Source organism: Pleurodeles waltl, chromosome 8, assembly GCF_031143425.1.
Source record: "Pleurodeles waltl isolate 20211129_DDA chromosome 8, aPleWal1.hap1.20221129, whole genome shotgun sequence".
NCBI lineage: Eukaryota > Metazoa > Chordata > Amphibia > Caudata > Salamandridae > Pleurodeles > Pleurodeles waltl.
The window spans coordinates 1,512,490,993-1,512,503,602 of NC_090447.1; the positions used below are offsets into that span (position 1 = coordinate 1,512,490,993).

The following is a 12,610-nucleotide window of genomic DNA, read 5'->3' on the forward strand; positions in this document are numbered from 1 at the left end:
GACAAGATTAGAGCAAGAGCAATCTTGAAGGACGGGTAACAGGCATCAGCGTTTTTCATTGATGCAGCAATGGATGCTTCACTATGTGAAGTTTGTCACATTGGAAATGGCACAGAGATGAGGCGTTATGAATGGTTGAAGAGTATGTCCTTGGGCTGGAGGTACAATAAAAGATAATGGATACGTCAGAATGTTTTTGGCAAGCAAGTGAATCTCTTCAGGTGTTCAAAGTGCATACAAAAACGTAAAGATCACTGCAGAACAAACAACCTTACATTAACTACAGATGACATAATCAGACACTATTTCAGCAAGGTCTTTTTTTCATCCAAACAACAGTACTTAAATTATGGAATCAAACATAGCCGGCCTAACAAGCAAGGCCAAAGTTATAGAGGACAACAGCATTCAAAATGTGAAGACAAAGGAAGTTGAGTACATTTGGCTGAAACACCACCTGAAAAAGGATGAATTAATGAAAAAGAAACCAGGAATTATATAATCTAATAATAAACAATACACTGAGTAAAAAAAAAAAGACTCTTCTTTTTCTTGGAAGTTGTATTATCTCATCGTGCCCAGCAAGGTGACAGGCTGTCTTTCTGACTTCATTTGGGGAACCTCCCTTCTGCCCGGCCCCCAATGTGGCCCTGTAGAAACAAGCGCTCTGCTGGCTTGCCGGGAGTGGAGCCACCACAGTGCTTCCCCTTAGGGGCACAAGCGTCCCAGTAAATAACTGGTTGAGATGGAGAACCCTTGTAGCACCCCTAATATGTATGGGGAGACAGCGGGTGCAGAAAGGCCTGGACACTCGGCCGAATAAGTTGTGCAATGGCACAGGATACATGCCGGAGTGAGGCATATCTCGCCTAGGTGTCCCAGAGTCCAAGTGGCGCAAGTGGAGTGAAGGACACTAGCGTTGGCGTAAGAGATGGCTGAATTACAGGCCCCAGTGGACCGATCCTTAAACCAGTGATACCGGGGGGCACTGCAGGGCTTTGGAGAGGAGCAGGTTTCCACCCCTCAGTCGTATGAGTGGAGGTGACTCAGTGCTTGGACATGGAGGGTGCTACCCTAAATTTGGGACCTGGCGGTCAGAGAGACAGCATAGGTGGGCCTGTAGAGCCCACCGAACCACCTAGGAGACCCGGAGGAAGAGTCACCCCACTCGGGCGGGGCTGGTGAACTGAACTCCAACTTGTGGTTGAGCCTACCAATACTATGGGGAAAGATAGGACAACTAAGCCCGCACAGACAAACAAGATTGTGAAAAACACTCAGACCATGTATCTTGAGGGTCTAGCCAGGGAAGAAATGGTGAAAGGCCTGGTAGAGGGAGGCGGAAAGGTAGGAAATTCCCCACCGTCACTCGCAGATCTGATGTGCAATACATAGATCCTGGGATGAACTGGTCACCAAAACAGACTCCGTCGCAATTGAAGTCAACCTACTTCGTGTAGATCTACGGAAGGTGGTGGACCGTGTTACCACTGCGGAGCAGAACTTTGATGCCCTGCAACAAGAGGTCCATACCCTAAGTGACATGATTTCTAACCTCCAGAAGCTGTCAGCTCGACTGGTCAAATGTAGAGGGACGACCCCGAATAAATATTCTGATTTGTGGGGTTTCTGGAGAAGGCAGAGGGGCAGTCAGCGGAACTGTTCCTAGAAGACTGGATTGCTAATACCCTGCACCGTAAGAGACTATCCAAGTTTTTCACGATTGAACGAGATCACAGGACACTGGTTCCCCCTTTCGAAACTTGGCGCCCCGCCAAAGGGCCATTATCACCCATCTGTTGAACTTCCATGACCGGGATACAATATTTCAATATGTTCGGATAGAGGGTCCTCCACTGTTCAAGGGGAAACCCATCTCAGTGTTTCCCAACTACACGTACACAGTTCAAGGAAAATGGAAAACGTTCATATCCGTCAAGAAATGCATGAGGGATTTAAATTTATAATACAATTTGATATTCTCTGCAAAGCTATGAGTCCTGCATGGTGGGAAGGTGCTGGGTTTTTTTCAGTCCGGGAGAGGCCAGTGACCGGCTGGACACCTTAGCGAGAACCACTGGCCAGGACACTGGATGGAGGGATTCGATGAGTTCGAGCACACAGAGACAATCTCCCTGCCTACAACAACAGAATGGGCAAAGAGGAAGCCTAGAAGATGCACAGAGATCAGGGAGAATTGTGGTTTGCCCGGAAGGTACTCTCCGGGATACTGATGTTGTGCCGGAATTGAGGAACTCATTCCAGAGATGTCAGAGTGACCCTGGAACAGCCAGTGATAGTACAGACCTGGGTACTGCCGGAACTCTGTCTGCCTGACCGTGAGTACTGATAAACCCTACGGGGAGTAAGACTAACTGAGAGACAGCGGAGCCTTCCTGATTGGGTTAGAGACAGTACCAGCACTGCTTGATCTATGAACTGTCAGGTATTGGACACCCTGGCGAGATGGCATATTGTGGCACAATGGGATCAAACTCACTGCACAGTAGAAAATGCCGATGGGAGGGAATGGGGAGAGGCACACAGCCATGGAGAGGGAGCTTGAGTACTTTGTCCTTGCACCTTCCTCTGAGTTCTGGTCTCTAGTGAAGCGCAAAAGTTTTTCCAGAATCGGACTGTTTCCATTCTGATATATGGATCTGGGAATGGGGCGGTGAAAGCTGGATCGTGACCGGCCTGTTGCTGGAATGGACGTCATGGCTAAGCTACCCTTGGGGAGTGGGGAGTTGAATGGATGTTCTGTTTTCAATGGTTCCATAAGTTGGGGAATTATGTACTACTGTTGTATAACGTAGTCCTAATTTCTACCCCCTGGAGGCTTGGGAGTGTGGTTGGGGATGCCTGTTGGATGGAGAGTTCCCTGAGGTTGAGGATGACTGAAAATGGCGGAACAAACAACTAAAATTATGACATGAAATGTCAGAGGTATAGCCCAGTATGAAAAGTATCACAGAGTCTATGGATACCTGAAATGGTATAGGGTATCCATCACAGGAGACACATGTAATGGGAATTGTATTCCTTGTCTCCAGAAAAGATGGAGACAAGCTGTATGCCATCTCCTATTCTGGGTATGCCCATTGTACACTGATATGGGTGGCTGCGGGGGTCTTCTTCGACCACAGAGGACACGTCTTTGACCTGGATGGTAGATATGTGATACTGTATGGTGCCTTGGATGGGCAGAAGGTGTGCCTGGTGATCGTGTACATATCAAATACTGACTTTTATAGTAGAGTTGCAGCTGCCGTGTGTAAGTACCTTGCAGCAGACATCATTGTGGCAGGGGTCTGCAACTGCGTCCTAGATAATACGCTTAACCGTGAACCTCTCAGACGTCATACTGAGGCAAAATTGACAGAGGCAATACATGACATGGTGCGCGGTTTACACCTCCTCCGCGAGAGAAAGACACCCAACGAAGAAAATATACTCATGCTACACACCAGCAGAGGGGACTCAAAGCCGGTTGGACTATTGTTTGGTCTCCGGCAGGATGGCACAGGAGCTAAAGGAGATATTCTATTTGGCCCACTATATGTCAGAGAATTCCCCTGCCTTAATAAGTTTTGAGGCGGAACATAGACATGTGACGATACTGCTGTGGAGGCTATGATCGGAGGCGCTGTCAGACCCCCTATTTGAGGCAAGGGTTAGTGAGATGTTATCGCATTACTTTGATGAGAATTGGGGCAGTGCGAGCAGTAGAGTGGTTGACTGGGAGGTTTTGGAAGTGGTGCTCTGGGGTGTACGACTTATGGGGTTAGGCGCTAACGGAACTGGCTATTTAGAAACATGAGGAAGACCTGGGAGCTATAGAGAAAGCGCTGTATAAACACCCTGATAGACTAGAGGACTGGAGGGAGGGCTGCAAGGTATTGCTAGATGGTTGGTGCAGACTCAAGAAATATACAGCGTATCACCAAAGATTACATACAGATGCTGACAAGACTGGAGCAATGCTTGCCTGACTGGCCAGACAGGAGAACCAACAGACCCCAGGGCTGAGGACTTCCAATGATATTGGGTCCTTGGTTAGTGCAGAGCTAGCTATTAATGGGGTATTCCGGACCCATCTGAGTAGGACCTACGCCATGGAAGGGGAGGGTCTGGACAGACAGGGAGTGGAGTACCGAGCGGGCATACCGCTTCCGAGCCTGGACTCAGAAGACAGCAAAGTTACAGACAGCCCCATCACTCAAGAAGAGATCCTCTCGGCGACTGAGGGACTAAAAATTGCTAAAACTACAGGGAGCGATTGTCTGCCTACTGAGTTCTATCATTGCTACGCAGATACGGTAACTGATAGACTGCTGGAGGTCTAGTAGGAGGCCCTTCAACAGGGTAGCCTTCCGCACACAATGCGCGAGGCGCTGATTGCGATTGTGCAGAAACCAGGCAAAGACCTGACGGAGGCCTCTTCGCACAGGCCACACTCACTATTAAATGTAAATATCAAGCTCCGTAACTGCATACTAGCAGCATGTCTGCTCCCCCATGTGGCAGCTCTAATTCATAGTGATAGTCAGAAGAGAGGTACCCTTCTCAATCTGAGTAGACTCTTGGACATATGTCATGTCCCGCAACTAATGGGAGATGCTTATGCCTTGGCGCTTCTGGACATTGAACAGGCGCTCAACTCCTTAGACTGGAACTACCTGACAGGTGACAGGTGTTGCGGAAAGTGGGCATGGGTCCTAAGCATATACAGTGGGTTAGACTACTTTACATCCGTGCGCTAGTGTGCGGTAGGGCGGAGAGGTCTTGGAATCCTTTAATGTACACAGGGGAACTAGGCAGGGGTGCCCATTGTCAACTCTTCTCTTCGCGCTTGCAATGCAGCCAATGGCGGAGAGGTTACGCAGGACACTGGGCCCCTGGGGGATCACAGTAGGGGAACTCTTGCTTGCTTTTCTTCCTGTACTTCGATGATGCCCCGGCAGCCGGAATATTCTGTACCAATTCTTCTGAATGTGATGCAAGAGTTAGGAGAAATAACAAGACTCCATGTTAATCCAGTAAAATCAAACTGTTTCCACTGGGGAGACTAGCTGGGCTACTGATCGGGGCGCTTCCGCAGGTGGGGCTTCCCTGGGAGTTGGATGGAGTGCGGTACTTGGGAATCCGATTTGCACACACAGAACAAATATTCTTGGACCTCAATACCAGGAGGGTGGTTGATGGGCTGCGAGAAACAATGATTCTGGAAAGAATTCCCTCCTGTCCTCGATGGGCTAGGTTGCCGTAGTGAAGCTGATCGTGGGCACTCTCCAGGGCACTCTCTATTCAATTCCCAGACACTGCTTTAAAACTATAGATAGCCTTATAATTGAACTGTTGTGGACGAGCAAGCAGAAGTGCGGCATATTATCCACACTTAAAAGGACCCGGGGTCAGGGGGGACTAGATGTGCCCAACATGGAGCTTTATCATATGACAGCACATTGCAGCATGCGATCCACTGACTCGACCCTGATGACAATTGGGAAAATAGCCTCCTGCTGAGTTCTCATGATGGAAAGCCTCTGCCCGTCTTGTTGATGGGAGGGGCAGGGGTGCCCCAGACACACTCTATATTATACACCAGGTGTGTGAGTTGTGGGAGGGGGCGGCCCCGGACCTGTAGGGCCCACAACAAACTGACATGTCTTCTGTACACTCCAACAAGGCCACAGGCTGTAGGACGCTCTTTGGGAGCAGGTGAGACCAGGTGCTTCCTTCCCACCCATCAGAAGACAACCACAGTCTCATCTGTTCAAAGCTTTCTTTATTCAGAACTGGTGATCCTCCCTATCTCTGACTCTAGAGTCTGACTTGGTCTGTATTCTTAACCTGTTTGTCTGCATGTTTCATTTCATATTATACACACACTCTCAGACACACCACACACACTCACACACACACGGAGCACACACCACACACACCAAAAACACATCACACACTCATACATACGTGTACACACAGACACTCACAAATACTCATCCACACATATAAACACAACACACACACCCACTCACACAAACCAAATACACACACCACACACTGTCACAGACCACACACACGCACACAGAGAGCACACACCATAAACACATCACACACTCTTACATACATGCACACACAGACAAATACTCACCCATACATATAATCACAACATACACACCCACTCACACAAACCAAATACACACACCACACACTGTCACACACCACACACACACACACCACACAAACACACACTACATACAAGCAAACACACATGTACACGACACACACTGTCCCACAAGCCCACCCACACATGTAAACACACACATATACAGACAGAACACACACAAACACACACCACACACACCAAACAGACACACACTCTCTAAACACAACACACACCAAAAACACACACCACACCCCCTACACAAACACATCACACACACACACTACACACATACCACACACATTCTCTCCCTCATACACGCACCCACACACCACAATCACCTCACACAAACACCAAATACTCAAACACCACACACACAAATACAAACCACACACACAAACACACGCCTCACACACATACATGCTACACACCAAACATACCCCACCCACCCACACACACACACAGTGTTCTGATGCGTACAGATGAGGATGGCACTTACATACTTTAATACATCTATAAATTGAACCTCCCAGAGGGGTGAGGGTCCCATCTGCTGCAGGTAAGCCCCCTTAAGAAAGTGTACACCTTTCTCATAACATGCACTTTACAGACTGTTAACTTGCACTTGCAGTGCTGTGCAAGAACCTAATGTGTTCTCTGGTGAAGGATTGTGCCATTTCTCTCATGTAATCAAAAAGGTATAGCTTAAAACCTTGGTCTCTCCTCCCGGTCTGTGTTCCTAACACCTGTCCGGGACATGGTCACTGTTCAGTCAGTGCACCGCATGCCTGATGTTTGGCACCCACTCACTGCAGAAGCTTGCACAGGGCTCTGCCAGTGCCCATTGTGCCTGATTTGCAGAACACCTAGCCAAGGAACACAGATGTGAAATGAAGCTTTACATTTGTATCAAATAGGTGTGTGTTTGTTAGCTCATGGAACATGTATCAGCCCCAACATGGAGTTCCAGGCATCTTTCTTCAGGCCCCCACATAGATGCAAAGGAGCATTTCTGTCACGTCATGGACTCACCTCTTCTTGTCCCATGCCACCACACCCACTGGACAGTCCACTGCCTGTCCCAGGCTCCTCTTCATTTGCTTCTGTCTAAAGTTTGAACTTGTTCTTGAATTGCCCTTTTAGCACACTGTTGTAGCTCTGTGTGGCTCTGTGATTGAAGCCATGTATTGAGAAGCATGGGTTGCATGAGCAAATTGCTTAAAAAGCTACAATAAATAAGCTAAGCAACTACTTTTTGGAGGTGTAATCACATCGCTTTCTTCTTGCCTTTCCTTAGAGGTCAGTGGCCGGTGATGCGTCTGAATCTGCGCTGCTTAAGTGCATTGAGCTGTGCTGCGGGTCTGTCAAAGAAATGAGGGAAAAGAACACCAAAGTGGCCGAAGTTCCCTTCAACTCCACCAACAAGTACCAGGTAGGAGAACTCCCCTAGAGACAGTCACTGCCTGAACTGTTCATGCTGCTGCCTTTGGCCAGGTAAGGACATGAGGTGAAAATATGGTTTAAAGGGAAGAGTCAATGCAGAAAGACTGTGAAAGTAGCTGTCTTCATTGCCTCTGGTATTGACCAATTGCACTCTGTGGCAGTATGCAACTAAACCAGGGGAATATTTGCTCAAACCGTAGCAAGCTCTGAAACCTGATTTAAGGTTGCAGAGGTTTTTTTGTTTTTTTTTAAGTGATGAAAAAACACACAAAAGTAGGTACTGCAGAACAAATGCCCTCAATACTCACTTTTACTGCAAGAAGTATCTCACGGTAAGGTATTCTCAGGTAAAATTGTTCAGCAAAAAATATTTTTTCCTGGAATTTTCATCCACATCTGAAGTTTTGTGGAACTGACAGATTGTACAGCCTTCTCAAAATACAAATATTGTTTACTTGGTGAATATTTGTGGGCAAAATGTATATTTCAACCTTGTGTTTGTGACATCTGCCTTCAATTGTGTGAGAAAAAGTGGGTAATGCCCGAGTTGAGGGCATAACAGGGTGGGCCTAAGGGCATAAGGGATGTCTTGAATAGATCACAGTGAGGGGTGATCTTACCATGGCTGAATTAGGTGAATCAGTCACTCTTCTCCCTGGGTTTGCAAGAGTACTAGCTAGAACCACATCACATTACATCACCAGCAATGAACACGCCATAACATTACATCACCAGCAATGAACACGCCATAACATTACATCACCAGCAATGAACACGCCGAAGCAAATCTTTTGGGAGCACTTGGAGGTAGACTTGGGGCATACAACTGAACGTGTCTTAGAATTTAAGCCAACTCTCATCTTTGAAAAGTATGTGGATGACATCGACCCCCTATTTACTAAAGTTCTTTATATATAATTTAAGATTGGTTCACTTCCACTTTCTACATTTACAGCTAAATGCAAAGATGGTCATGAAGGCAGCAAAAGCTGTCCTCCCTGTAGAGAGAGTGATGAAAAAGGTGTTCATTCACTGTTTTTTTTGCCCCAAGTATTGAAAGCAACAGAAGAATTGGATTGTTCCTTTGGAGGACAGCTATAATGTAACGTCCAAGTTCCAGGGTTGTATATTGTCTTATTGAGATGGGGGTGGATGGGACAGAGAGGATTTTTTGATAATTTTGTTTTGAATTAGCTAAATCATATTGCTGACCTGATGTGTTGCAACATCCACTGTATCATCAGAACTCCAGCATAGGAACTGTCCATGTTTTTGTCCTCAAGACATCTTTTAATTGATATCTACATAAACACACACAAGGAATAGTTATTGAATAAAGGACTTCAAATTGAGCACATTAAAAGAAAACATGCTTTAGAAACATGCATGGCAGGACAGTCGATGAAATATCATACCAAACAAACACACTGGTCTCAACCAATTTTTAAAGAGTGAGATTTGAAGAAGCCCCTCCTATTGCCAGTCACACCTTTCATTAAGACACACATTATGGTGAGTTATCGTCACTCATGTTGGCGGTGTGGGCTCTACTTGCACATATCAATGAAATTGAAGTATTTTCTGGGAAGTAAAGTTGCATTTTGTTCTCAGTTTATATTTGCCATCTAAGGAAGGTTGCCTAGAGAAAGATATACCAGTTTCCACTCTATGAACTAAGTCATCTTGGATATATTGTTTATTACCTACACCCTGAAACATGACTAACCAAATATTGAGGCAATCATGACCTGGCATATCTCTCATGCCAGGTAAATTGGTCTTGTTGCACAATACATTGTATTTCACACAATCCAATGTGACCTGGAAAGTCATCAGACCGAGAAGTTGCAAAAGCATAATCTGAACCATGGTGTGTTGGTGTCCAGACGCCAAGGAGGCTTTGACGCTCTCTGGCAGGCTCTGGGTGTTCCTCCAGTATTGATGAGCCGTGATCCAGAGAGTACCTACATACTTCAGAGAGGTGCATATAATGTGCGGTTGGAGCTGTATTGGTCCTGTAGTCTACCTTTCTGAAAACAAGCTACCATTGGGCATGAGTGTCTTTCTATTTGCAAGTGAGTGTTTTTTTTTGCATAGAGTGTAACTCAATGGTTCATCCATCTCTAAGCGCCAGAATGAAGGAGAGTCAAACTAGTATGTCCTTTTCTCACTAACCTAGCAGCACTCTAAACCAGGATTAATCTATGTTCATATCAAACTCTTAAAGATTGGGAGAAGTTCAGTCTTCACGACCTACAGGAAAAATGTCAGGAAGCAGCTGCTGGTAAATATGAAGACCTAGGTTAGGCATCACCAGAGGAAGAAGTGCCTCTCCTGTTCAACATCAAGAAGCATGATGTTAAAGTCAGGCAACAGTCCCACATGTTCACTGTCAACAGGTACACCACGAAACACAGCATTGAAATAACATATGAAGTTGGGAAGTCTCTTGGAGCAGGTACAGGGCCACTCAGGGGGACCACTTGGAAAAGGGTGGTTCTTGCAGCTTTAAAGGTAATGCTTTGGGGTCCCCTTGTGGTGTCGAGGTCACAATGGGTGAGGGACCCTTGGAGCACAGCTGGTTCCTCATTGCAGGGCATGGGGCCGCTCTTTGAGAGGTTTCTCCCAGCCTTTCCTAACAAGACTTAGTGGTCGCCTAATAGGGTGCCCAAACAAAAGTTTGATTGGAGAAAAACCTACTCCTTTTTGTGGCACTTCCCTGAAGGCAAACAGCAGGCAAGAAAGCAGAACATCCTATCTCCATCTACTTCTGAGTTTTTCAGGGGGTCCTCCAATCATGCCTTTTAGGGTCTAGTTGAATCTTTCTACAAGCCCATTGGTTTGTGGATGGTATGGGGTAGTGTACTTATACGTTACTCCACATTCCTGACACATGTGTTTTAAGTATGCAGACATGAAGTTTGACCCTCTGTCTGATACCACCTCCTTAAGGAACCCTACCCTGGTGAAGATACTCAGGAGGACTTTTGCGGCTGCTGGTGCAGGAATAGACCTAAGGGGTATAGCCTCAGGATATCTAGTGGCACGATCCACTACTACAGGTATATCTGTGTCCTGATGCTGTTTGAGGGTCAAATGGGCCAACAATGTCGACCACTACCCTTTCAAAGATTCTTGACAGTCGATGTTGAAACATCCATTGACATCAAAACCACCTACTACATCAACACCCCCCATTTACACTCTGTCAAAGCCGTCAACATCACCATTGATGTTGTGTGCTGTTGCTTAAAGAAGTAGAAAAAAGGAAAGTGTCTATAACTTCTGATTAACTTACCATATATGCTATTCCCCTTCAAGAGAAATCACTCCTGAGGTAGTTCTTCCTGGCACACCTTTGCTAAGGGGTTCAAAATCTCCAAGTCAGGTGCCTTTGGCATCTCCTCTGCTCCCACCACCACTTCCACAGATGAGTCCACCTCCCTCTGCTCCTCTAATACCTGCAAATGAAAGGAGTCATTGCCCTAGAACTCCGGTAAGCCATCCAAGTGAGAATAGTCCCACAAAAGACAGAGATCATGATCTAGATCACCTAGTGGGAGCTATAGTAGAAATAGCGCCTAAAAGCACGAAACGCCACTCGCAATTATCTGGTCAGGCTAGACCTGTGGAAACTCACAAATTCAGGCTGACCATCATGGAGTGCCGGTTGGATACAGGAAGCAGGTCAGTCCCGCTGAAAAATTACTTACAGAAGTGAGGCCCAGAGAGCTCCACTCCCAATGGTTGAGGCCATGAGGACCAGGTAGAGCACTGCAGATGGTCACCGCAGTAGGCACAAAGACCAGGCCATACATCACAGGTTTTGGTCGCTGTAGTACAAAGAGCCGGTCGGGCATCATAGATGGTCGTTGCTGTAGCTTCTCGTTGGCAGTCACTGCAGGCTGTTGTTGCTGTAGTGTGAAATGCAGCTTTTGTGTTGCAGCTCGTCGCTGTGGGTCACTGTAGCATGAAGAGCAGGTCTCCCCGAAGCATCGCAGGTAACAGAGTTTTGGTGTGAACAGGCCCTTTCACGTTGTGAAGAGCCCAAACATCAGGATTTCACCTTTTCCTCTTTGGAGGAGCTCAAACTAAAGCCAGCCAAGGGTCCAAGGCATGAGGGACATTCTTTGGGGATCAGGAACTCACCCCATCAGAAGCTAGCAGGGCTCAGGTAGGTCCAGTTAAAAGGTCCAGGCAGGTCCAGTGCAGCAGGTCAGCTGGGCAGTTGCAGGAACCTGTTGTGCCCCTGTAGCTCAAACAGGAGGTCAGCCAAATGATCCTTGGAGTCACTCAAGTGAGCCTGGGATGAAGGTAAGCAGGTCCAGTCTTCCTTCTCAGACTGCAAAGCAGTCCTCAAGCAGCAGGGCAGTCCTTTGGCAGCAGGTCAGCACTTCTTCTGTAATGTCCACAGGTCCAGGAGTGTTCTGATGAGTAGATGTTCTGGAGGTCCAATATTTATATCTGGTGTCAGACTTTGTGTGGGGGGGACTCCCTATCCTACTCCCACATCTGGTTCTGGAAAACTCATCGACTTCTCCTGTCAAGGCTCCAAACTATCCGAGGGAGACAAAAGGCAGGCGGGGCTCGTGTCAGATTCCTTAGTGTGTATGTGAGGCAGAGTCCTTTGAAATGTTAGTGGGGCAGGGAACAATTCTGCCCCAACCATCCTGTAAACACCTGGCCCCCTTTTGTCTCACTGTCTGGGAGGGATACACAAAGGTCAACAGTTAAGCTAATCCCAATCATGTGACCCAGGATATTGGCATAAATGGTTAGGGCAAGAAAATGCCAACTTTCTAAAAGTGCCATTTTCAGAATTTTATTTTAAAATCCACCTTTGCCATTAAAAAGTTTTAAATGATAATTCATTTGAGTGTAAACAGCATACCTCTCCCAGTCCAAAGTTATCACTTAGATGTAATAAGGTAACCCAGTCTTAGTCAATGGGAGAGATAGGCCTCACAACTGTGAAAAATGACTTTGAGATTTTTTCACTGT

At 46.7% G+C, this 12,610-nt stretch overlaps 1 protein-coding gene across 1 annotated transcript in view; it reads left to right on the top strand.

Annotated features, from left to right (window-relative positions):
* The window catches only part of LOC138248848 (sodium/potassium-transporting ATPase subunit alpha-1-like), a 285,654-nt gene that overhangs the window by 182,251 nt on the left and 90,793 nt on the right, over positions 1-12,610 (top strand). The window contains exon 11 of the mRNA XM_069202802.1: positions 7,464-7,598. Within this exon, the coding sequence (XP_069058903.1) occupies positions 7,464-7,598 (135 nt within the window). The remainder of the gene's footprint in view (positions 1-7,463; positions 7,599-12,610) is intronic.